This window comes from Taudactylus pleione, unplaced genomic scaffold, assembly GCF_031769625.1.
Source record: "Taudactylus pleione unplaced genomic scaffold, aTauple2 ptg000520l, whole genome shotgun sequence".
NCBI classification, from domain to species: domain Eukaryota; kingdom Metazoa; phylum Chordata; class Amphibia; order Anura; family Myobatrachidae; genus Taudactylus; species Taudactylus pleione.
The window spans coordinates 5,779,136-5,806,546 of NW_028284922.1; the positions used below are offsets into that span (position 1 = coordinate 5,779,136).

The 27,411-nt window shown below is 43.7% G+C and overlaps 1 protein-coding gene across 3 annotated transcripts; it reads right to left on the reverse strand.

Moving 5' to 3' along the window:
* Positions 1 to 4,082: 4,082 nt before the first annotated feature.
* Positions 4,083 to 26,101, reverse strand: PACRGL (parkin coregulated like). Of its 3 annotated transcripts, none has more exons than XR_015870060.1 (8): positions 25,990 to 26,101; positions 22,801 to 22,949; positions 20,633 to 20,700; positions 19,248 to 19,338; positions 14,847 to 14,981; positions 13,046 to 13,167; positions 11,808 to 11,888; positions 4,083 to 9,598 (listed from the first exon to the last, which is right to left on the reverse strand). XR_015870060.1 is itself a non-coding variant. In XM_088450625.1 (8 exons), the coding sequence occupies exons 2-8, from the start codon at positions 22,930 to 22,932 to the stop codon at positions 9,542 to 9,544; spliced, it is 672 nt and encodes a 223-aa protein (XP_088306751.1). In that variant the 5' UTR covers positions 22,933 to 22,949; positions 25,990 to 26,101; the 3' UTR covers positions 4,084 to 9,541. The 3 variants fall into 3 exon arrangements, 2 of the variants coding, with proteins under 2 accessions (XP_088306752.1, XP_088306751.1); XM_088450625.1 differs by having other exon boundaries at positions 4,084 to 9,598; positions 13,060 to 13,167; XM_088450626.1 differs by lacking the exon at positions 25,990 to 26,101 and having other exon boundaries at positions 13,060 to 13,167; positions 22,801 to 22,932.
* Between the last annotated feature and the right edge of the window lie 1,310 nt (positions 26,102 to 27,411).

A 27,411-nucleotide genomic window follows, 5' to 3' on the forward strand; every position in this document is an offset into this window, starting at 1 on the left:
ATTTCGTAAGTGTCATAGGCTTTTATTGACAATGACATTAAGTTTATGCAAAGAGTCAATAGTTGCAGTGTTCACCCTTCTTTTCAAGACATCTGAATTCGCCCTGGCATGCTGTCAATCAACTTCTGGGCCACATACTGACTGATGGCCGCCCATTCTTGCCTAATCAATGCTTGGAGTTTGTCAGCATTTGCGGGTTTTTGTTTGTCCACCCGCCTCTTGAGGATTGACCAGAAGTTATCAGTGGGATTAAGGTCTGGGGAGTTTCCTGGCCCTGGACCCAAAATGTCGATGTTTTGTTCCCCAAACCACTTAGTTATCACTTTTGCTTTAAGGCAAGGTGCTCCATCATGCTGGAAAAGGCATTGTTCGTCACCAAACTGTTCTTGGATGATTGGGAGAAGTTGCTCTTGGAGGATGTTTTGGTACCATTCTTTATTCATGGCTGTGCTCTTAGGCAAAATTGTGAGTGAGCCCACTCCCTTGGCTGAGACGCAACCCCACATATGAATGGCCTCAGGATGCTTTACTGTTTGCAAGACACAGGACTGATGGTAGAGCTCACCTATCCTTCTCCGGACAAGCGTTTTTCCAGATGCCCCAAACAATCTGAAAGGGGATTTATCAGAGAAAATAACTTTACCCCAGTCCTCAGCAGTCCAATCCCTGTACCTTTTGCAGAATATCAGTCTGTCCCTGATGTATTTCCTGGAGATACAGTAAGTGGCTTCTTTGCTGCCCTTTTTGACACCAAGCCCTCCTCCAAAAGTCTTTGTCCTCTGTCATAGCAACAGTAAAGCATCCTGAGAATATTCATGTCTGGCGTTGCTTCTCATGCAAAATTGTGAGTGATCCCACTCCCTTGGCTAAGAACACAGCCATGAATAAAGAATGGTACCAAAACATCCTCCAAGAGCAACTTCTCCCAACCATCCAAGAACAGTTTGGTGACGAGCAATGCCTTTTCCAGCATGATGGAGCACCTTGCCATAAGGCAAAAGTTATAACTAAGTAGCTCGGGGAACAAAACATCGAAATTTTGAGTCCATGGACAGGAAACTCCACAGACCTTAATCCCATTGAGAACTTGTGGTCAATCCTCAAGAGGCGAGTGGACAAACAAAAACCCACAAATTCTGACAAACTCCAAGCATTGATTAGGCAAGAATGGATGGCAGTCAGTATGTGGCCCAGATATTGATTGACCGCATGCCAGGGCGAATTGCAGAGGTCTTGAAAAAGAAAGGTCAACACTTCAAATATTGACTCTCTGCATAAACTTAATGTAATTGTCAATAAAAGCCTTTGACACTTATGAAATGCTTGTAATTTTACTTCAGTATACCATAGTAACATCTGACAAAAAGGTATAAAAACACTGAAGCTGCAATCTTTGTGAAAACCAATATTTGTGTCATTCTCAAAACTTTTGGCCATGGCTGTATGTCAGATCCCCTAACACTCAAGAGATTGAGACAAATTGCTGAACCAAGCAAACAGGCATTTGGTGATGGTCTCCATCAAAGAACTAGTGGAGAAGAGGTGTGGTTCTGGGGCTAAAAATACATTAGGAAGATGGGAAATACTTTTAATAAGTAACCTTCTTTTCTACAGGTGTCTTCCAATATCAGGGCTATTGTCATTAGTATCCCTTTGTTATCATGACAGTATTTTCACCACGGCTCATGTCTACTCTCTTACAAGCTCAGTCCACTTTTGAAATGCTCATGGTGGCAGCAAGATGACAGTGAAGCAATTGAAAACATTTATTAGATCCTTAAGAATCTAGAACGTTAGCTCAGTGTAAGAAAAATATGACAAAGGGCCGGAATATATTAGAATGTAGAAACCAGTGGACGCCTTATGCATACAGAACAGCTGTGCTCCAGCATCAAAGCAGGAACCCATAGCACTTACAGGAGAACTAAACACAGAAAACACATTTTAAAAGCCAATGTATGAAATATCTCTGCAGGCCTTTTAAAAGAGATTTGTGAGATATATACTGAATGACATTAGTTTAATGATCTGAATCTTTGCTGAACAGGAGCGGCGTGACAATCTCTTCAAAAGTAGGCCAGTGTATAAAATACAAATATATAAAATTATAATAAATCTGAATATAATAAAGTACAGAAGTACTATTATAGTGACGATGTTCTCCCATATTTCCAAAATAATGTTTTTCAAAATGTTGTTAATGCATTTTGCAATTCATTTTATTAAGAATAGAGATTTTAGCTTGACACTTTAATGGCATTGTGTTGTAACCCATAGCAACCAATAACATGGTAACTTTAATTTCCTAGTCTAGAAGATTAGAGCTAGCCCTCTGTAGTGATGGATTAAAAACACATATATGCACATTATGCTAAGTTACTAAAGAGGCCCAAACAGGCGCTGTGTGTTATATGTACAGAGTATCCATAGCTTTGGTAATGTGGATCCTTTTTGCTCCATACTGCATTTAGGAGTGGCCTAGCTAATTTGCATTTGGTGCATACACCATACATAAATCATAGATATTTGTAATATTGTCTCTTATACGTGCTACCATTTTATTTAGATTGTGCAGTAAGGTAATCCCCTAAATTGTCCTCATACGTTTACCTTGCAATGTTCCAGGAGTCCCATAACAGTTTCCTAGCTTGCATACGCAGAGTGTCCATTTAACATAAGGATGACTGAGCCCCTCTTAGGTCACTGAGTGAACCCAGTGTTTGCAGTATGCAGGGGTCACATTTAAGTCTGTTACTAGAGAAGGCCGATCCGAAGTGTCTCTGAATTTCAGACAGGCGCTATCACTCAAACATTTTGAAAACTGCAAGGCATATTGAGGCGAAGCGATCTGAAACTGCAATATACAGAAGTGTCCTCACTCGTTTTTGCTGCAGTCGCGCCAAATAGCCACTCCTGGCGTGCCAGGTCCCATGAGACTCAGTCAGCGTCGGGCGTCTTTTTTTTTTTTTGCCAAAAATGCGTCTAAGGGTCATATTCAATTGCCGTCGAAAAGCAATATTCAATTCTTCCGTCTTTTCGCCGGTCCGGAAAGTCAATGGAAAAAGTATCACCTATGAATAGGTGTCGGGAAAAAAGTGCAGAATTGGGGTTTTGGGGTACATTCTTTCAGAAACCACCCAGAACCCCTTGGACTGTCCCCCAAAGGTAAACTGTGTCAAAAATGTTTTATAAAAGTTAGCCAGGACAAACCAAAAAAGTACTTTCATTTTGGAGGCGAAAAAAAAAACAAAGTTGGGGGACAAACTTCTAAACTAGGTGAAATAGACTCGGGGGTCCCCAAGTACAGTATGCCACAGGTGTTTTTTTTTAAATGCAGGTGGTAGCGGCAGGTGGATTTTTCACGATTTTTAAAAGTTCACATTAGCCACTTTAAAAAATGCTAGCACCAATTTTCATGTACCCCAAATTTGCTGGTACTCATTTCTCAAAAACAAACCTTGCTAAATGCTATTCTTCATCACTTTTTCAAAGACGCTAAACAGCACCTATTGAGACCATTAAAAGACCCAAAATACCTTCAGCAGGTCTATTCGGGGGTACCCATAGTGAACCCCCATGTTACAGCATCTTTAGGAGGGTGTCAGGCTGATTTCCCCAAAAATTACAGCACTTTTCGCTCACATCGTTTTCGCCAGGTTCCGTCTTCGCCGATTTGAAATTGAATACGGGGACACGCGGGGACGAGCGAGATACTTTTTCATACCCAAAATCAGCAAAGTTATCAGATGCAGCGGCCGCAGCTTTTTTCCACATCAAGTTCCATTTTCAGTCTCAGTTGCATACAGATATACACATGTTCCCATCAAATGAATCTGTAGAGTCTCCTGGTGCATCCTAGTCACATCGCATTACGACTTAGACGTAAATAAAGACGCCCAGCTCTAACATAGTCTCACAGAACCAGGCGGCTCACTCACGCCAGGCATATCGCAGAGCATTGCGTACTGTGCCACTTAAGTCTCATCTAGCCTCAAGACGCCCAGCTCTAACATAGTCTCACAGAACCAGGCGACTCACTCACGCCAGGCATATCGCAGAGCATTGCGTATTGAGGCTAGATGAGACTTAAGTGGCACAGTACACAACTCTAAATATATATCAAAGCTTAGGAAACTTATCTATTTAATCAGATTTAAAAAAAACTTAATACTTTATTGAATTATGGTCACAATTAAAATGACAAGAGGGTCCCTTCATTTCCAAACACTGTCTCAAATAGTTTAAGGAAAAGCACAGAGAGGCTGTAGATGAACAAATTAGAACAGTGTGATGACAAGAACATGTAACATAGTAATTAGTCATCTTTATTTAAACACAAAAATACTTTTTTATTTTAAAGGTTTCTCTCCACTCTTAATACAGGAAATGCTGAAATACCAATCCATTCACCAGACATAACACACGTAAACAGCAGCATCAGCCTTGTACTGGTGTCTTCATGTACTGTAAGCCATAGCAGCTGATTACCATAAGATCCTTCCTAAGCATGTGGTCTTTGGCTAATATGTTACCATCCGAATAAAGGTTATAGCACAAAGAGCATTTTACTTTTTGCTTTATTTAATACACCCAAAAATCGTCCAACACGAGCAGATGATGGATCTTTGTTGGGCGTTTCCTTTCGGAAGGTGAATACGATGACTTTGTTCTGACGATGATGATGATGACAGGTAAAGTTCACAAGCCCTAAAGACCACACTAGAAGGAATATAGAGTCCTAAGGGTCCTCAGCTTCATTTAGCCTCTTACATGACAACTCTTCAAACAGATCGGGCAGCTATCTTGCAATCCAGGATTTTCAGACCCTGCCAATCTCATCCCCCATGTAAAAACATGAAACAACATGGCTTCCATACGGAGCTGTACCTCGGTGTATCAGAACCATTAAATAGTACTCATCGCCAGGTTCCGTCATGTAAATTTATTCCTTTATTGGAAGGTGTTCTATGACTTTAGGGGGGGGGGGGAGGTGGTGTTGGACATGTTTGTCTCCAAGCAATCAAAAATGCCAGCCATTGTCTAAGCCAGAGGTTCTCAAACGTGGTCCTCAAGGCTCACCAACAGTTCAGGTGTTAGAGATAGCCATGGCTGAAAACAGGTGGTTAAATCAAATTGACTCGGGTTCCAATTAAGTCACCTGTGCTCAACCATGGATGTCTATAAAACCTGAACTGTTGGGGAGCCTTGAGGACCGTGTTTGGGAACCTCTGGTTTATGCACTATGCTCACTTCCAGGCCAGCTTAATCTGGAGCACAGTGCAGGAGGGGTGGCAGTATAAAGTGGGTATGCTGATTTTCCTCCCAAATCCAGCCATCATACTGCATTATATTGCTCCGACCAGCTTTCTATATACCTCATACCTTCCTATTATGATGTCCTGAAGAAATTTACCTGGAGGAGAGAATTGCACATAAAGAACATGGTGCATTCAATGCTCTATCCTAGACACACAGAGTCGTTGAGCACGGACGTTTAATTTGGTGAAATGCACCCGTTTGCCAGCCAAGCACACCCCATTGTCAGTTACTAGAATCACCCCTATAAAAGGAGGATACTCCAGTTTTGGCAGATCTACCTGAACATTCTGCATGGTAGAAACACTCCAATGTCTGACCTAATAGCACTTTACACCAACTCCTTAATGAAACATGTATATATAATAGTGCTAGCATACACCACTGTGCAGTCATGGTGAATACATTTGGAAACATGAAGGGGTATTATGAAACAGACAGGTAGGTAAGCTTACAAGTCAGTTCAATGTTTCTATTTTTCTCATAAAATGCTGCACATTTCAGACACATTTATGTATTATACTATCCAGGAGACACAGTAGTATCAGGACTGTTTGTATTACATTAATGTACCTAGAAATCCTATAAAAGTGTATCTGGAAAGTAATGCATCGCACTGAGGATTGCGATTGAGCACGGCCACCTCATTGGATGTGGATAAATTATTGTTCGTGGAGAAACGTGCTGTTAGTGAATATCCTGCACCCTATGCCTAGACCACACTCAGCAACAAATGTCCCTGATCCAACAGCTACTCAGATCAGGAGGCTGATGATATGGCACCAGGACAGATGCTGCAGTCATAAATCACAGATCATAATACGCCATTAGCGCTGCACTTCTGCAGATAAGCCTTATTGTAGCACAGAAATGTAACAACATCAAAGGACTCGGAGGCAGAAACAGAAGATGTGGCTCTGTGCCCTAGTTGTCACAAATGTCCACTCTACTGGAAAGTCATAGCTGTATGGCCACATAATAGTTCTGTATAAAAACACAACATAGCAGAGTACTTTATCACTAATACTTGGTATATGTTGGGTACAAGCATAAGGCTTTTTTCAGGGGAATCATTCCCCCCCAAAAAAACAAACACCCAAAGCATAACTGCACACCGTCCAACTGGCCCCCTTTCAGAGAGGAATTTCTGGCAGACAGGGGCAGGGTCTGGGGAAATCAGGGGGAAGGGCTTATTTTGTACCAATTGTACATTTCTAAATGTTGAGAGAGTTAATATTAACCTTTATACAGTGTTATACGGTGTTGATGAGGTTGCTAGGAGAAGCATTGTTGCCAGGCTGTTTTGTAAGCAACAATTTAAGTATTTGGTCCTGATTAGATGAATGTTTCAAATTCAATACATTTCCTATTTCATAATTTTATTTAAAAAAAAAAAAAAAAATGCAGCATTCTGCAGCCCAAGTCCAGATTAGCTGCAAAATAGCCGACATGCTGCATCCGGATTATCACCTATGTCCTTACATGTACAGGGCAATATAATGGCATTTGCAGAGGGGGTGTTAGCACAGACTGAGGGGAAGAATTGGGCACAATGAAGGTGTTCCCAGCACCTTTATTGCAGAGGTAATGGATAGGGTATAAATGGGTGGAGAGAACATGCTTTTAGGAACTTGCAGCTTTTATTATACAGAAGGAGTTGAATTTGGTTCAGCTCAGAGGTGGCGATCATCGGAACTTGTTCTATACTACAATGGGACCCATTCCCTCCTGTTACACTTCGGCATATAGGTACATCACAAAAAAGAAAAAGTGACACATGTAATAAGAAGTCACAATGTCCCTTCACTGTGAAGATTAATTTAAATGAATGAGCTAAACCGAGTAGTTTAGGAGACAAACTGAAAGCTGTCATTTAATGAGAATGTTAGGTAATAGGAGGTTGGACTCTGATGTCAGATGCTTGAGCCTCTCTGCACATACAGGCGCACCTCTAGTGTGTGATAGCGTTGCCGGAGAGCAGATACTCGGTGTATTCCTTTGTGTGTGTGTGATGGAGAGTGTATACATTTATAGCTAAGCCGGTGTGCAGTACACATCCAGCACAGTACAATAAGTGTGTAGTCTGTATTCAAGTGGCATTGTGACAGATGAAGCATTCTTCTGTAACAGGAGCATCACATTTCCCAGAGACTCAGCATATATTAAGGCTGCAGGTTTATAAGACAAGAATCACTAAACTTGGCATCACCCGAATTTGGGGAGGGGGCAGCTGTAGATGAAGAACAAACTCAGACAGCAAACAATAGTGTTTCCTTGAGCCAGTGCACTGCCCAGTCTTTGTGCTTGGCTGACAAATAGGTGCATTTATGTAATGTAATGGCAGCCGCTCTTCTGCATTTATTTCCCAGTGTCAGAAATGCCTCTACCAGCATGAGGATTGTAGTGCAGACTCTGTACAGGCATCACTAGCTGCAGTCAGATCACATATTCCACTACAAGTCTGTACTCGCAGCTAAAGTAAAGGTGCCCACACACATAGCGACATTTTAAACGATTTGGCCGATTTCGACGAATCGGGTAAAAAAAGTACAAATTGTGAGTTTATACTCACGAGCACGATGCCGATGCGCGTCCCCACTCGTCGTACATCGCATCTTCTGATCTGCCGTGCTGTAGGGCAGATTAGCCAATCTGGGATACAATGCATTGGCTGCAAGATAGATCTTTAGTCAGATTGGACATTTTTAACTCCAAATCGTGATCACGACGGCAAGGGAGCTCCCGTGAAAGTTCATGAGGAAATTGGCCATAAAATCGTATCGTGAGGACATCGGTATGTGTGTGGGCACCTTAATCCTTACAGAGATGCCAGATCACTGGGAACTGCAACACTTATGTCTTTACATAACAATCCTATTATTGGAAATATGGGGTTTCTGCAATACCATGTAACTTGTGTAAGAACCCCCTGCCCAGCTGCTATCAGCCTTCTGTGCCTCTTACAAACTGCTCCCCATCACATGCTTAAAGCAAGTAAATAAAGCCACTATTAGACATTACTACATATCTAAGGTTACAAAATATGCATGAAACACCTTTGCAGCAAGGTGACATGTTAGGAGTGTGGTCTGAGAAGTAGACATCAGAATGTCGACACCGTCTTTAGGTCGACAACCAATATCTCAACATTCAAAAATATTGACGATCATAATGAAGACATTGAACATGTCAACACCAGAATGTCAGTTATTTGTTTATTTTAGCCCATCACCAACAATAAGCAAAAAAATGTACGTTGACATTCTGGTGTCGTTATTATGAACATGTTGACATACTGGTTATTGTTCTAAAGTCCATGTCAACAATCTGACCGGATCCCCATGTTAGGAGGGAGGTGCTTTAACATGGCAGACGCAGAATGTATGAGAACTTGCAAATCTTGCTTTGAAAACAAACATTGTGTGATATGGTTAATGTCGAGGAAAGTCAAAAGACAGAAGTCTAATCTTTTTGACCTAAACAAGTTGCCATCATGTGCTAAAGATGTAGGCGAGGCTCCAGCTGGCTAATGCAGTGGGGAGGAAATACTTTACTTGTAGAGATCTGCAGTGACTGCATTTATACAGTGAACTTTCATGGTCCTTTAAACAAGATTCTATCAGAACCCATCTCCATTCTAACAGTCTAAGACTCCATCGGTGAAAGGACACCTAACGTTTTCCTGCTATTTCTATTGTATAGAGGAGGTACTGGTATAATGGGATCAATGCTATGTTCAGATTATTTCCAAAGCGAAAAACACAATATATTACCCAATGTCTATCTAGGTCTAATTAGCAATGAAGACATTATAATATTATAAATGGGAAAATAAAACCCCACTGAAAGATTGTCACATGCCAGACAGAACGCACAGACGATGCCAGAGGCTGCACAGCAGCAGGTCCCGCTGGCACCAATGGTCAAGATCCCCACTCGGAGAGGCACAATTACTTATACTTTGGTCCTATACTGCTAAAGACATTTGCTGTCTGTTGCATTTGCATTGGGGATTTTAATAATGAAAAAAAAACCCTTCCCAATAATTTTGCAGTATATATCTACTTGTTTCCAACAATGAGAAGCTAAAGAAAAAGTCATGTAGACTGGAGAGTGCTGCCATGGTGATTTAGGGCTGGATCCAGGTTCATGTGCCCATATGTCATCTTCAGCTCAACAATGAGCCCGTTATTGTAAATACTAATCCACATGTATAAAACGGTTATCAGCTGTATATAGAGCAGTAAGTCGGAATTTTTGATTTGATTATCCCCAAGCTTTCCTTTTGATAAAAAAAAAAAAAGATAAACTTCAGGTTAAAAACAAACAAACTGCAAAGTCCTATGTTTTTATCCTTGTGTTACCTCAAAACGTGTGATAAAACCATAGACCATTTATTCCTAATTAAACTCCGGGAACTGCTTCGTCAATGGTACAGTGTTTTTTATTACATAAAAAGGTACCATTTTCTTCCAGCAGGCGTCTTAGTGCTGGATTTCCCTTTGATAGTGTATGTACAGTAACTCTGTACACATGAGTAAAACAGAAAATGTTCCCTACCATAAATGTATAACCAGCACCAGTGCTGTAGCCTGGACTGGTCACACATAAATAAGGGGGACAAAGAACGTGGGGACCACCTGCAAAAGTGGCAACCAAGACTAGTCTATGCCGGGTCATACTATAAATGGAAAAAAATGGCCAAAATGAGGTTCCCATCATAATGTGATACCAGACCCAGTAATGGACAGAATTTCAAAAGGGGATAGGGCCCACAAAAACCATGCACCTCCTTAAGGGCAAAGCAGCTCTATACTAAATACATGAAGGCTTATCTGGGCAGCCCTAGGGCAGTGGGTGCCAGGGCAATGGTGTACAATCAGCAAGTACTGCTATGTGACTACAAGTGCCACTCTGCCAGGGGCAGCAGAAATAAAACACTCTGGCACATTTTTTAAAACATCCCTACGTCATTGTTTAATATTTTATTAAGCTGCTAAATTGAGATTTTTTTCATTAAGTAGTAAAATGGGGAATCTTCATCCACAACATACCCCAAAGAGAAATGAAATAAAAAGCCAGATGACTTGATCACAACTGTTTCTTACGGAGAAGACCTCTGATTAATGACACAGACCTGAATGAGCCAGACAAGCTAAACTGCATGTCAGCTACTTAAGTGTAGTGTTATGTTACGTGTGCGGTGCATCAAGTATTCGTCATACCTATAACACTAAGGTTCATGTATACATTATCCCTGGCTGCATTCCGGTCAATGTCATTTAGCTATCATTTACAGGGTGTATGGAAAATGTATCATACACACAGTGTAACACTACACTCAGGTAGATACCATACTGTAATATTGTACTACAATGGAGCAAATGTGTGTGTCCATATGTGTAACATAACACTTCACTTGGATATGTGACATGAGATTTCTCTCTCTCAATTCAGTTCTATGCTAACTAGCAGTGGGGATGTGTAATGGTGGGTACACACTACACGATATGCTCCCTGAGCGATATCGTGTAGTGTTGTCCCCGGCAGGCTGTGCTCAATGTCGTTTATGACATTGAGCACAGCCACTGAACGATATCATTAACGATATCGTTCAGCGCCGCGCTCTCTCCCCCATTCCCTGACATGCAGCAACCTGACGAGATCGTCAGGTTGGCCTGCAAGTCAGCCAGATGAACGATGATGACCAACGACCCGCGGGAATGCGCGTCGTCGTCATCGTTCATCTTTTTGGGGTTAAAAATGGACGATAAAGTGGACGACTGAACGATAACGATATCGTTCAGTCGTCCACTTTATCGCCCAGTGTGTACGCACCATAAGGAGCAGCTGCATTTGTCTAAAGCAGGTTGACAACACCTGTCCCCCTGCTTAGCGGTAACAAGCACCAGCTACATCACTGATGCTGGGTATGGATGGAGGAGAAAGCTGCCTGTTTTAATTCTCAGAAAGGGAATCAGTTTTTAAAATGTTGACAGGTTCTGAATGTCAACAACCAATACAGTATGTTGAAATTCAAAAATGTCAACATGGTTAAAATGTTGACATTTAACATGTTGACACCAGAATGTTGACAATGTTTTTTTGCTTATTTCAGGCTAACCAAAAACAAATTAGCAAAAAATCGTATGTCGAAATTCTGGTCGTCCATGAACAGAGATCTGTGCGAATCAGCCCCGTTGTGTTCAGAGATTTCATTGGACAACTGTCCAGACATCCAATCAGTGCTCTTCTCACCAGAAAGGGATAAGTTGATGGGAGTAATGAAACGCTACAGCTTTTGCCGACATAAGCACTGGTTGCAGGGAGGTGAGAACCCATGTATGGCCGATGTGCTGGACCCTGATCCTCATGGTTTATGCTAGTGAGGGGGTCAGCTGTTACAGTATATCTTTAGATCTGGGTGGGGGTATTACTTGTACTTGTCCCATGCTTTCATGTCAGAGCATAAAAGTATAAAATATAGTTACCTTCCCCCCATGTTGTTCCAAGCTCTGTAAAGCAGTTGTGACAGCTTCTTTATATTTTTTATCCATCAATCTTTTGGAAAGCTAACAAAAAGGGAGCAACTAATTGTATTAATACATACTTTTAATAAAGATAGAACCTTATATGACATTACTAGAATAATACACAATCTAAAAAGTTCAGAATCACATACAGTAATTCAAATGCTCTAACATTTGTAAAGAGGTAAAGTAAGTCATTGGCATAATGTGATCAAACGATCTGAAGATGGTCGCTGTGCAACAAAGTCCATCCTACACCCAATTTGGAGCCTCCCCTTGAAGTAATCTAGATTCCCTTTCTGCAAAGAATGGATTACGCCTAAATTCCCATCATCACCACCACTGAATGCAGTTATAATAATCTCGCTTGGCAAAATAAATATCTGTAGGTGACAGTATCAGACCCCATATCTCTAATGGTTACTCTCCTTCTTGTTGTCCTATGTGGTCTCCCAGTAAGTTGTGATGCCATAATATCCAGCAGAATGCGTTCTGCACCTCGATTGGTAGATAGTTCCAGACTTCCACCATTCAGTGTGGGGACCACCTGACACTCTGGTTGGCGAAGGGCCAGCACCATTCACCAGTGCTCTTGGAATAGATGACTGGGACCAGCATACAGAATAACTATGCAACTGCAGAGTTCAAGGCCACAGCTGATGACCAGGAAGGCCTGGCCAAAACAGTGCCCATCTGGGGAGTCTGGTAGACCACCCTTAAGTGAAGTCACGTTCCAGGACACATTCAGGCTCGTTAAGCAGAGTAATATACATGCCAATATTATACTAAACTAACATAATTCAGCAACAAAAGCGTCAGGGTCTACACAAATCTGCTTAATATCCTCAACACCTTCTGTTTATTCTGCGTGAAAATAATGCAAACTTTGTCCCTATGACTTACTGAATGCTTATTTTTGAATTTGCCACAACGTTAAGCACATCACTACTTGTGTCATTTGTAAGGGATTTTAGCACTATTAACAAGCACAAAACACACATGAAAAAAGACACTTAGCACAGAGATTGCCCTGAACACAGTCTCAGTAAGTATGATGGCTATACATGTAAATGAGACACACGGAGAATGATAAAACATATCTCACATACAAAGCAAAATAGGTAGGAAAGTTATATTTAGAGCAAATAACAATTGTCCCACTGGACATTTATTTGTAAAATGATAACTTTAGTAAATACCTTTCTTTACTTACACTTGTTAGTAGATTCTTAAGGTGAAGGTTAAGGGATGGTCCCACAACAGCACTTAGCTGTACCAAACCATTGAGACCTCTTTCAAATACGCCCCCATCTGCATGTATCTAAGAGCCAAGATCACAGAGTTAGGTGTAAGGTGTGATAGTGATAACATGCAAATGAGTCTGCCTGTGCTGTCCATGGTATAACATTTACATATTAGGAGGTATACTGTATATAATGTGAACTCTTTGCAAAATGCTTTATTACCACTTGAGGACACTGGTCTTTCATGGCCATAAAGACTTTAAGGCTACAACCAGCTCGCTTCAGCTCAGACAGAGGCCCTGATTCAGAGCCGGACGCACTCACAGAGCGCTCGCTCTGAATCAGGGCCGTCCTTCTTAATTTTAGAGCGGCCTCCTGGCCACCCAACCGCAGCTATAGCGAGCGGCCAGGAAGATGGTCGCGATGGTCATGACCATCGGGCTTGCGACGAGACCCTTGTGGTAGGGTCTCGTTGCCGCAAGCCCTGGAGTGCTTTTGGCTCTATCAGAGCCGAAAGCACTCCCACTGACATCACTTGTGATGTTAGTGGGGCCGGCCCCAGACAGTAGGCGTTCCCATGGGAACGCCTCCATCTGGCCAGCCACGCCCCTAGCATGCCCACCAAAGGGGGCGTGCTGTCACTCACCAGCGACAGCACGCCCCCTTTGAGGCGAAACCCATGTAGCTTGCCCGTCGCTATCCGGGACTCGCGCATGCGCACAACAGAGCCATTGTGCGCATGCGCCCTGGGCCAACATTGAGCGGGTCTGAATCAGGCCCAGACTCTCCTAAAGCAATTCACTACGATAAGTAGCAGCTTGTGCATAGACCTCTCATCCACGAGACCCTCTCCTCTCCAAACTTGCACTAGTGCCAAGGCCGGGTGGGTATGATTGTGGAGCAGCCCCAAAGGAGTTTGGTTGGCATCTTTGTAGCATTACCCATGTACTACCAATAGCCTTAGATATTATACACCCATAAATGTCAGAATCTCCTTATTATCATTATATATCTATATCATTAAGAAACTGTAAACGATTATACTGCCCATGAGGCACTGAGGATCTGGGGCATGAGTCAGAGGTGGACGCTAATGCGCCTGCGGCAGTAATATCTTTTGGATTCGCTCCTGTGATAATATGCAGATGCTAGTCTCAGCCTTCTCCTTCTGTAATGGAGAGCGTTGGAGATGGCAAGCCCTGAGATGCCCACTTTCAATGTCCGTGGACAGTGGATATTTGCCGATGTACTCGGCACTTACAACTCCCTATGGCTGGCGCAGTGTCTACAGTACTTCTGAACCTTCTCAAATCATGGCTGTGGCTCTGTGTTTGGGAACGCTGCCTCGTTTACTGTCACTCCATAACACGGACTATTGTTTGTGTGCACTTCCAGGCACCTCCCAGGAATGCCCATGGCTGTCCACCGCCAGGTCTGTTGCAGGTGTCTCCATTTGCACCAGCGGCCTCTGCATGCACTCGGGGCATCGGCATGCACTCAGGGGCCTCGGCATGCGTCGCAAGGGTTTTTCAGACATTTCACGCACGCGCAGTAGCAAATAAAATGGCTCAGCTGCGCAATCATCAACACTGCGTCCACCTCTGTCTCAGGCCCTGGGTCACTACTGTAGCAGCTTACTGTGGACACTAAGGGAGTTTCTACATCCCGCTATGGGGAAATGCTTCACTCGAGGATTTACAAAAGATAATAAACTAGTCGGTGTATCTGATAAAAGGTAGGTATGAGAAATACATACGAGGGCACCTTTCACAGCCGCTGCCACTTTGGGTAAGATGGGCAAAGCTTTTTCTGCACTACCTGAAACCATCAGTAATTCCTTAAATCCCTCTTGAGAAACAAACGTGTAAGGATGTCTGGTTTCTCGGAGACCCTGTGACAGAGAAATAAGAGAACAGTTATCATTTCATTCTGATTATGAAGCAAGAGGCGTGAGCAATGGAATTCTTTCCAACATAGAACTATACAAGAGTAATAGCAACTGCAAATACAACGTTCCATTAATGGGATGTCACAGTACTATATACGCTTTATCTAATAAGCTTTCACATGTATTCCTCTGCCCTGATAGCCATGCAAAATAAATGGTCAAGTAAATGTTTTTCTCTCGGTTTCATGACTTGCAGACACTGGGGATGTTACAGAGTTGCACATGACTTGCAATCACTGGGGCTGTTACAGAGTTGCACATGACTTGCAATCACTGGGGATGTTACAGAGTTGCACATGACTTGCAATCACTGGGGCTGTTACAGAGTTGCACATGACTTGCAGACACTGGGGATGTTACAGAGTTGCACATGACTTGCAAACACTGGGGATGTTACAGAGTTGCACATGATTTGGAGACATGGGATATTACAGAGTTGCACATGATTTGCAGACACTGGGGCTGTTACAGAGTTGCACATGACTTGCAATCACTGGGGATGTTACAGAGTTGCACATGATTTGCAGACACTGGGCCTGTTACAGAGTTGCACATGATTTGCAGACACTGGGGATGTTACAGAGTTGCACATGATTTGCAGACACTGGGGATGTTACAGAGTTGCACATGATTTGCAGACACTGGGGCTGTTACAGAGTTGCACATGACTTGCAATCACTGGGGATGTTACAGAGTTGCACATGATTTGCAGACACTGGGGATGTTACAGAGTTGCACATGACTTGCAGTCACTGGGGCTGTTACAGAGTTGCACATGACTTGCAGTCACTGGGGCTGTTACAGAGTTGCACATGACTTGCAATCACTGGGGATGTTACAGAGTTGCACATGATTTGCAGACACTGGGGCTGTTACAGAGTTGCACATGACTTGCAGTCACTGGGGCTGTTACAGAGTTGCACATGACTTGCAGTCACTGGGGCTGTTACAGAGTTGCACATGACTTGCAGTCGCTGGGGCTGTTACAGAGTTGCACATGACTTGCAGTCACTGGGGCTGTTACAGAGTTGCACATGATTTGCAGACACTGGGGATGTTACAGAGTTGCACATGATTTGCAGACACTGGGGATGTTACAGAGTTGCACATGATTTGCAGACACTGGGGCTGTTGCAGAGTTGCACATGATTTGCAGACACTGGGGCTGTTACAGAGTTGCACATGATTTGCAGACACTGGGGCTGTTGCAGAGTTGCACATGATTTGCAGACAGTACTGCACATGCTCCGCAGCTGAGCGAACGTACCTACAGGAAAATCCAAATCATACATATCCGCGTGCAGCTGAATGGGCATAACTGGGAGGTATTGGGCATTGGCATGTAGGTTCTGTGTAGTGAGGATGTGCAGATGGAACTATGGGCCTGATTCAGACCCGCTCGCTAAGATGCAAGCTCTCGCTGCTGGTGATGGTATGCAGTGTGTATGCAGTGTGTATGCAGTGTGTGTATGCAGTGTGTATGCATCACAGTGCACATGTGCATACCTTAGAGAAAGTCCACAATGCATTAGCTCGCTGCACATAGACAGCCCAGCAGAGTGAGTGACAGGGGCAGTCATTTGTAGGTGGTAACAGGGACTGTCCATTAAAAACGGGGGAGTGTAGGTGCAAAAGCAGGCGTGTCTGAGCATCTCAGCGGTGTATTAGAGGTATGTATGTATAATTATAAGACAGCATCATAGTACACGTCACCTGGCTTGTTTTTACACTGAAGTACTCACAGTGCTTGCGGCAGGGTATGGTCAACCTCAAGGGCTGCGATAGCATCCGATGTTACCCGATGTACCGATGGTTACATACACTTCCTGGACATGACGTGCACAAGTGGGCATCTTAAAACAGGCTGGTGGGTGTCTGCATACACTATGTGACCACTCTCTAAGAAATACTGGGCGTTCTAATGCATTGCTGTGCGATTGCACTGCCTATGCAATTTGCATACACATCGTGCGAGCGATCGGCTCTGAATCAGGCCCTAGGAGCCATGTAATTGTGCATACACCGAGATCTGTCTGTTTCTAGATGGATCTCTTGCATCAAGCATAGGGGCTGCTGCATGTGCACACTGCTAATGATGACTGCTACAAACCAAGCGTATGGATAGGGGTGGTGTAGTTACATAGATATGTACAATACTCACACAGCTGGGCTCAGGCTACACTGGCAATAGATAACACTTGTGCTAATCACCGATTGTTAGCAGCATAATGAAAGGTGACAGCAAACGGAGACTTGGGAGGCAAAAGTGGAAACAGCTTCAGCTCCAACAGAAAATATGTTAACTGGTAACAAATGATATCCACACAAAACAGCCATTAGCTGGATGACTACAGAACTCATGTTTATATACAAGTTTCAATTATATTGCAATTTTGCCAAGGGGTCCTTTCAATGTTAATTAATAGCAGCAGTATGAACAGCAAAATAGCTCAGATCGCATAAATATCCACAAACAGACATTATACACATCACTGGTTCCAAATAAACATGTCACTTTCCTGATGGAAATTTATATAGGGAATAAAAAAAGACATGACTTTAAATTCAATTCTCCCCAGATACAGAACGGATACACACGGAGCACCAGCTAGCCGGACGCTGTACTGTCTGACAGATATATAACTGCTTGTGATACTCCAGGCAGTGGATGATAGGTGCGAGATGCCTCATAATAATTACACAGCTATGAGCTTTATTGCCACAAAAACATGGCGCCAGATGTTAGATAGTAAGCTGATGCTAAACGGCAATCAGTCATTTGTGATGTCATATCTGTAATATGCACAGTATGTAGAATAGAAAGAAGAGAGGCACTTTGGCAAGGGATGTAGTCAGGAAGGCGACGGTCTAAATACCGACCACCGGCTTTCCGACTGTCTAATCCAGGCAAGGTACTAATGACAGGCGTCGAAATCTTGACGCCTGTCATTAGACCTACGCCTGGAACCCGACGCCCGGCATACCGAACGAAGGTAAGCCGGGCATGGACAGCAGCGCGGAGGGCAGGTTTAGGCACCCCTCCCCTGGGAGGGTTATGGTTAGGCTAGGGGAAGGGGGGGGTTTAGGGTTAGGCACCCCCGGGGGAGGTTAGGGTTAGGCACCCCACCCCCCCGGGAGACTTAGGGTTAGGCTGCAGGTAAGGGGAGGGCTAGGTTTAGGGGGGAAAATGGGGTTATACTTACCTTATTAGCGATCGGGATCGTCGGGCTTCCGCTGTCGGGATTTGAACCGCCAGAAACATGGCCGGCGATTCAAATCCCGACAGCGGAAGCATACTACACCCTTTGGCAATGGTGAGCAATGAGCACAGGGCCTCATTCAGACGTGGACCCTAATGCATTAGCAGCTGCGATTTTCTATGCAACTACCGTGCTACAGCCACATGGAAATGTATTGAGACGCCACCAATGGCATACAAACACACAGCGGTGGCTGCAGGGCCTTCTATCATCGCCTATCTTAGTAACCCTATGGTCTCTAAAATGGCTGCAGGAGCTGAGATGCTGGCGCCATATTTTCTGCGTACGGGATCGCAGATGTAGGCAGATACACGCCCTGAACACGGTCATGACACACCCCGCATTTTTGCTGCCACTCCATGTTACCGCCCACAAAACGGCCCCGGTCTGTCAATCGCTTGCGAATAAAATCCTCTCTACAACCATAGTCCCGTTTGATCGCAGTCCACCGATAATCACTCAACTGCGTGAACATCAAAATAGCATCCACAACTGAATCAGGCCCATAATCTTAATGACTCAATGACCACTATGGAAAATTATGCTCAGGAAAATTAATACTTGTTAAATAACTAGTAGACATTACACGCAACATACGATTGGGATAAATGACAATAATGCTATATCAGACAGATGAACACATAAGGTAACATAAGGGTAAATGCTGTTTTTACTGCAGGGATTAATATCACAGTTCCAACCACAAAAGGCCTCAGGGTTTAGAACAGAAGGATTTGATGAGAAGTAGTTTGTCCCACACAGCAATTTCACCGTATCCTTATTTAAAACTTGGTCTTATAATATATATTCATATCCAGACCATTCATCTACACATGTACAATATGTAATAGGAAGGCACGCCTCTGTGTAAGGGCAAACTGCTTTCATACACAATGGCAAATGAGCTAACTGACAAGCAGGAGATGAATGTTTGTGAATGATACATTACCTCAGCTAGAGTGATCAGTAGAGGGTCAAAGGGGATAGTTTCTGGGGGACGCTCCCATTGCAACTTGTGCTTTACAGAACCATGGACAAGCCTGAAAAGTAGGAAGTACGTGTAAGACTTTTGGATAGTCCTTGGGGTACTAGGACACATGGTAGAATATTGTATATGGGTCATCAGTGATTACATCAATGGCTACAGATGTGTCCCAGCTCATCTATCCGCAATACGCCATGCGGTGTGATAAGCCCGGCGTGAGTGATCCGCCAGGTCCCGTGCAGCTCGCTAGCACCGGGCATCTTTTTTTTTGTGGTAATGTGATGTGACTAGGAAGCTGATTAATCTGATATGTGACACTTGTATATCTGTGTGCGACAGAGTCTGTAACCAGAACTTGGTGTGGAAAAAGCTGTGGCCGCTGCATCATAGCACATTGCATGCTGTCTGAGAGACACACGGGTCTATTTACTAAGCAGTGTTAGGAGACAGCATGAAAAGTGATAAGAAAGTGATAAGGTGCCAGCCAATCAGCTCCCAACTGTCATTTTTCAAACACAGCCTGTGAGATGGCAGTTAGGAGCTGATTGGCTGGCACCTTATCACTTTTCATTCTGTCTCCTAACACTGCTTAGTAAATAGACTACTCAGTCACACACAGATATAAAGGTGTCACATATCAAAGTAATCAGTACAGTCGCATTACATTGCAACTTAGATGCATTTGTGGCAAGAAAATAGACGCAGGAATGACGCCCAGCAATATTCTCACAAAACCAGGCGCGTTGAGGAGGGTGTTTGGCGCAACTGCAGCAAAGACGAGTGAGGACACATCTGTATATTCACAAGGGAAAAATGAGGCTCTCTGTGTGCAGACTTCAGACAAAAAATAATGAAGTTATTACTGCATAACTAATGCATTCCATAGCATGACATTTATCTCAGCCCTGAAGGAAGGGGAGGGGGGATGGGCAGGGGGGGGGGGTGTTAAACAACTTTTCCAAAACAAAAAGTTAGAAAATATAACATAGGAATTGTGAAAAAAAATAGTGAAAACATTTTTAATGATTTCACTATTAAAGTAGTGACTATTAAAGTAGTGACACCTAACAGAACTAACCAAACAGTGCAGGAAATACAAAGAACAAATTCAATTTGGTTCTTTAATAGCAAAAATATTTCCATGAAACACAGTAACATACAGCGGACAAGCCATGCGCCTATTAAAGGAATACATAAAAAAAAACAGCTGTTAATTATTTAGTATAACGGAATCAAAAGCGGCGGAGACTGCAGGACACCACAGAAACCAGCATGATATACCAGTCACAGGCACTTCTAGGTTGGCTTTAGGAATGGATATTTATGTGAAAGCATGAAAAATGGATTACCTGCATGGAATTCCTCCTTTAGAGTATATAGCAGCAAAGGCAGAGGGACAGCGCTGTGGCTCAGCAAACTAAAGAAAAAAGAAACATATAGAAGCTCAGTTGTCAGTTCCTGGAATGGATTTCAGCAGTCTGACACCTTTCTGACTTTAGAAAAAGAAAAAATGTAGCAAACTGCAGAAACCTTCCTGGAACGTGATAAAGTGCCGTGCGTTACAGTAATGGTGCCCACACACTGAGATATTTTGCACGATTTGCCAATTGACACATCGGAACAACAAATCGTGCAAAACATGTGTAAATTGTGAGTGTCCACTCCCGATGCGCGTACCCGGGGGTCGCATATCGCATCTTCAGATCTTCCCTCCTGCTAGTAAGATCTGGCAATCTCGTTAACGACATAAATACCTGTTGCAAAATGCAACTAAGACAAGAAATGTCTATTTTGGGCACTCATTAAACTAATTATGGTTGATAGTAATGCAATGAAATAGTAAAGCTTAGCTTTTAATACATTACACCTTTAAAAGAGTGATTTAATATACACTCAAAAATAAAAAATAAAAATATATATATATATATAAAATTATTTTAGAATTATAGAAAAAGATTTTTCAGGAATCTGCACATAAAATGACAAAACAATTCTCGTTACGATGCACTGGAAATAGTTAAAAACGCACGATAGGTTATTAGTGGATCGTTTGTCAAAATGATCACTTTATGCATGATATCGTCAAACCAGGACTGTCAGAGAGCTGCCGGGGAATTCAAGGGAAATAGTTTACGACATTGCATCATTTGCGGGTCGACTAGTGTGTCGGCACCTTAAGTTTTGCTGAGGAGAGTAAAAGGGGAAAAAAAAAAGATTCAGCTCAAATTGGAAAAACAGACCCTCAGCAGTTTAATTTGTGTAATTGTAAAGATACAAATATTTTTTATTATGGGGGAGATTTATCAAACCTTGGAGAGAGATAAAGTACTAACCAATCAGCTTCTGCCATTTCATAGAGTGTGTTTGGAAAAATTACAGTTAGAAGTTGATTGGTTGGTACTTTGGGGTTTATGTACTAAGCCTTGGAGAGAGAAAGTTGACAGAGATAAAGTACCAACCAATCAGCTGCTAACTGTCATGTTTAAAAAATTACTTGGGGATTTGGCACAAAGGGCAAGGTAGAATAAACAGCACCTCCCCTCATTTATGTGACCTGGGCTTATTGCCCAGGATCACTTATAACCTCAGGAGCACGGGCCTAATGCCCACCTATCAGTGCCACAGGCCTGATTACCCCCTCGGCCCGACAACCTGATGGTCTAGGGAGAGATTAAAGATGGGAAGGCCTCATAGAGGACCTACCTGTCCGGTATGAAAAGGCTGCAGTGCGGAGCTTTGTTAACTCTTTTACTTTCCCACCACTGCAGCACTCTGTGGTCCTCAGCTACATTCTTCCGCCGCCGGCCCGTCCTGGCCAGCGGCACCACCACCGGAGCTCTTCTCTCTTGAGCCCGGTGTCTTCTGGCCTCTTCCACTGCCACAATGTCTTCATCCTTCGCCCGCCGCCTGACTCTTTTCCACCCAGCGTCGTCTGATGTCAAATGTCGCAGACAGAGCCACCCATGACGTGGCGAGCCACATCTGCTTTCTATTGGTTGCCAGTCCACGAGCTGTCATTGGCTCACGGCCGGCGCCAAATTCAAGTGGACGCCGGTCCGCGAGGTGCACCTAGTTCGTGGCTGCCGCCAAATGTCGCCCACCGCTGTAAACAGTCCGCTGAGATGTGTCCTGCTAGGGACAGATCTCACCGGACAGCAGGACTTCCAGCACTGGGATCAACACTTGATCCCAACGCTGGACATTGCCCGGACCGACGGCACCCCCCTCTGCCGCGTCAGTTCTATGGCTCCCAGCCCCATACGCACCCCCTCGTTACGCTACTGACATGGAAATGGGATGACTGAGTTTGCCTTGTACAGGATTCAGCTTTAACCTACATCTAGGAGAGCACTGGGAAGCAAGTCATTACAGCAGAGTCAATGAAATGACTGCTGCCGCATAAACTACATTACAAATGTTTTTTCCCCACAATAGTTGAACTACAAATAATTAATTAAATCTTACTACATAGCAGCAGTTTCCTGTATACTGTAATGGAGAACATAAAACCAGTTACCGGGTCTATAGTCTTGGGATTTAGCTTGTCACTTGGTTTAGCATGACCCCCGCTGGCGGAGCTTGCAGGTGAAGATGATGAAGGTGACGGAGTGCTTTTGCTTCTGGACTGGCCTCTAGAGCTTGCAGACATTGTATAACTGTAATGGTCTGGAAAGAAGAATGCAATGGCAATTACTATAAGACAACGTGTGTGCAATGATCATGTACATACATGGTATATTAATTATTTTCTAGAATAGGTTTTTAAATAAAAAATATAAAAATGTTCCTCTTGCAGATACATTTTGCACAGCATGATATTGGTTGTAGTTGGGTATGGGAGAGCCTAAAAACACCAATGCTACTAGAAAACTAGAATTGAAAGGTTGAACTGAAAGTCAAACAATAGTCTGTGCCTGGATGGTCTACAGTAATTAACTAATGTAATAATGTTCTTTCATACACCTTCTACACGGATGCACTGGCTGTCAGAGGTGCACCAATGGGTAGCATGTACTTGCCACACACGCCCATTTACACAGTCTGCAATGTGTAAATGTTCAAATCCACTCCTAGACTTCACCTCCTGGCTTCAGGTAGGGGGCGGGAAGGGACTGCTGGGGAGTGTTAGGGTGTTGCTATAGGGCGATACCCAGAGACACTACCTCCGGCCACCCTGTTGGAAGTTCTGCAACTGCTCCTACAATTTAAGATGTGTACATTCCAACTACCTTTAATTGTTCAAATTATTATTATTTTTTTTTTCATATATCTAATACTGGTCACACACCTTGAGATAAAACTCACCATCAGACAGACAGACCAATTATCTGACACTGACATAAACGGTCAGATAATTGGTCTATGTATCCGATGGGGAGTATATAACCACTGTCAGATCCGAGCAGCCATTATCGCTGAAAGATTTCTCATGCCAGACAGAGCGATAATTGCTGTTTGGTCACAGCTATAGATTGGTTGATCGGGCAAAAAAATTGCACAGTGTATGGACGCTTCATGTTTTAACTTGTCACTGACTGTATTTGACATAATAAATATTCTAATGACACTTACTCCGGATACTGTTTCACTCTTTTATAGCTATAATAAAAAAAAAAAAGTCTACCGTTTCCTAGATGGTCTATGTAATTGAGTTAATGTATAAAGAAATATTTCTGTTTAAAACCTGTATAGAATGGCATTATCTACATTATGTGACATTGGCAGCTAGAAACAGTCTACTAGAAGGGGATGTACTGGCATCCCGGTGGTTGGGATACCAGCGATCAGAATACCGGCGCCAATCCCGACAGCAGTCCAAATCCTGGCACCAGAATCCCGACTAATTACATCCCAACAGTAAGTATTCTGGTTAGGGGGAGGGTTAGGGTTAGGCTTTAGGGGGAAGGAGGTTTAAGGGACTTGCCTGTTTGTGTCGGGGTTCTGACTACCGGCATCCCGACCACCAGTACCCAATCCACTAGAAGCACTACCATTATTCTGATTGTCAGATACGACCTAAGTGCTGTGCTAAACATTACTGCATCCCACTTGTTCCTGTTACCATGAAACACATGTCCTCCATATTCACCTTAGTGCAAAGCTGGAAGCAGCTTACTGTAGCTATGGTGTGTCACATATTTCAGCATCACCTTTATCCTAAGGATCAGTGACCTCTACAATAATTTTCAAATTAAAATGAATGGTGCCTAAATGAGAACATTATGGGCAGCACTGAGGTCTCACCAAGGCACTATCTGTGTGGGGTTTGAATGTTCCCCACATGCTTGCGTGGGTTTCCCAGCGTACTCTGGTTTCCAAAAGATTAATTGGCCTCTGACAAAAAAAAAAAATACACACCCCAATGTGTATGTAATACAGGAAAGAGACTGTAAGCTCCACTGGGCCAGGGACTGATGTGAATGACTGAAGTATTCTCTTTAAAGTGCTGCATGATATCTGTGTGCTATATCAAATACTGTTAAAACATGAGAAAACCTTATCTGTGGTTCTAGTGCCTGTAACTATAATGCTGCTTCCAGCATCACTATACAAGGGATGCAATTAACCACATTTTAATGATAATCCCTAGAACCCTTAAAATGTGGCCGAGTACTAAACCAGCTACTGTAGGTAGGACTTCCCTCCTAATTTATGATTGCAGACACCTGTGTTGAAACACCTGTCTCATCAATTCCTATAGTGCAGGGGTCTTCAACCTTGGCCTTCCAGCTGCTGTGGAACTAACAACCCAGCATGCACTGCCATAGTTTCAGAATGCTGTTATATCAAAAAGGTAGCAGTGCATGCTGGTATGTGTAGTTCCACAGCAGCTGGAGGGCCAAGGTTGAACTCTTGACTTAGGGCCTGATTCAGAGCCGGACGCTCTGACCAGAGCGCTCGCTCTGAATCAGGGCCCTCCTCCATTAAAATGGAGCGTCCTCCTGGACTCTCGTATAGCTGTGGGTGACCACCCACAGCATATACGAGCGTCCACAAAGATCGTCGCGATGGTCTTGACCATCGCGACCATCGGACTTGCGACGGAATCCCTGCGGTAGGGTTTCCCAGCCACAAGCCCTGGAGTGATTTTAGCTCTATCAGAGCCAAAATCACTCCCACTGACATCACTAGTGATGTCAGTGGGGCCGGCTTCAGACGGTAGGCGTTTCCATGGGAACGCCTCCGTCTGGCAGGCACGCCCCCGGCACGCCCACCAAAGGGGGCGTGCTGTCAGTTACCATCGACAGCACGCCCCCTTTGGTGTGAGACCCGGAGCAACAGCTTGGCTGTCACAGTCCGGGTCTCGCGCATGCGCATGACGGAGCTCCCTCCGTCGTGCGCATGCGCAGTGGGGAACATCGACCCACTTACGAGCGTACTGCCGCTTGCGAGTGGGTCTGAATGACCCCCTTAGTGCAACACGAGTGGCTGCAATCATACATTAGATGGGAAGTCCAGGAGCAGAGTGTTTTGTACCTAAAGGAACAGGTCATGTTGGAGGGTAGGCATGCATGTACATGTGCAGAGTGACATAGCTGATCTGGACCCCTGCAGCACGACCCTGTATTCCAGATCCCCTCACTGTGCTTTTAGGAAGAGCCGCCTGAATTTCTGAAATACAACCTTCGGAACTACAAGTCCCAGCATGTCCCTCACCCGCTAGGCGGGGTATGTTGGGACCTGTCTATGCTGCTCTCTCCGTTACCTGCCCTGCGCCCGCCGTCTCCGCCGACACCACCGTGGCCTGGATAGGAGTCACTGGGCGGCTGTGGCACAAACCTCCTCCGTTACTATGGAAACCACGGCTGCTGTACGGCGCCCCGGGAGGTACAAACCTATTACACAATACACACATTTGCTGTATATATAAAGCAGATTCATTTTAAATTGTGCTTCCTAATTATCATCAGAGCTCAGTAGCGTATCCACTCACTAATACAGAATGTGTTTTATACCACCTGCCTAAGGAAAAAGTTTTAAAGTTTCAACAATTGTAAGAAAAAGTATCATCCAACAATTGTAACACAGGCAAGCTAGGCACCGAAGTGTGGAGCTGGGTACCCAAGAAGTGGAAGTCATTCAGGGCCTTATTCAGAGTCATTCTGTGCAATTGCAAATCCATTATTATTTTTTGGCTTGTTGTTTAAATGCATACACAAATACCAAGCTGCGACCCTGTCCCTTTAGTTGCAGTTCCCTGCCCTTATTGTACCTGGTGGAGATTAGACTGGAGGCATGGTTTCTGCTTGTGTTTGCAAAAAATGTGCAAAATAACACTACAAAATGCAATCGGATTATTGCTGAGTAGGTCTGATAAGTACCCAGGAGGAATGGATCCTATAACATGATTCATACCCCTCACTGTACCATATTTTGGCATCTAAACAGTGTCAGAGAGCCTGGGCATAGCCAAGTAGGTTGGCGAGTGCTGGGCATGCCCCCAGAGTAATGAAAACAGGGACGTGATGCCATAGCACACCCACCTGATGCAAGGCCACTCCACTTCCTGGACACTTGCCACGTGGAGATGTTGGGTGGTATGGGGAATAGTGGCATTCGTAAACACTTTCAAATATATGTACGGGCTTCCCTTTCTCTAATTGAGTAAGACACATTATTTATTTACGTAAAATGAGTGCATATTGCAGTGTAAAATCACTTTTAAAACACTGCTGCATCAACTTTAGGGGTTTTGCATAAAGGGGTGTCTTTTCACTGTTTGTGACTGATCGCCCACAGTCAACACATACACGGCCCATACACACGCAATTTTTTTACACGATGTGCACGATTTCAATCAATCGTAACGATCAATCGTGCACATCGTGTGTTGTTTTAGTGTGCATACGATGCCAATGCGTATCCCCGAACTAGTCTAGCTGGATCGTAGATCATACTGCAAAACAGTAAGATCTACGATCTGGAGTATGTTTAATACACTTCTATGCATACAATCAATCGTACAGAATTGACCACATCGTATGAAGAATTTCAAGGGAAATTGTACTACACATCTTACCAACTTATCGCACCGTGTATGGGGCTCTTTATACCTTGGTCAGCTCACACCAGGGGCGTTTCTAGAGAGGAGAGGGCCCGTGTACAGTCTCCGAGATGGGCCCCCTCC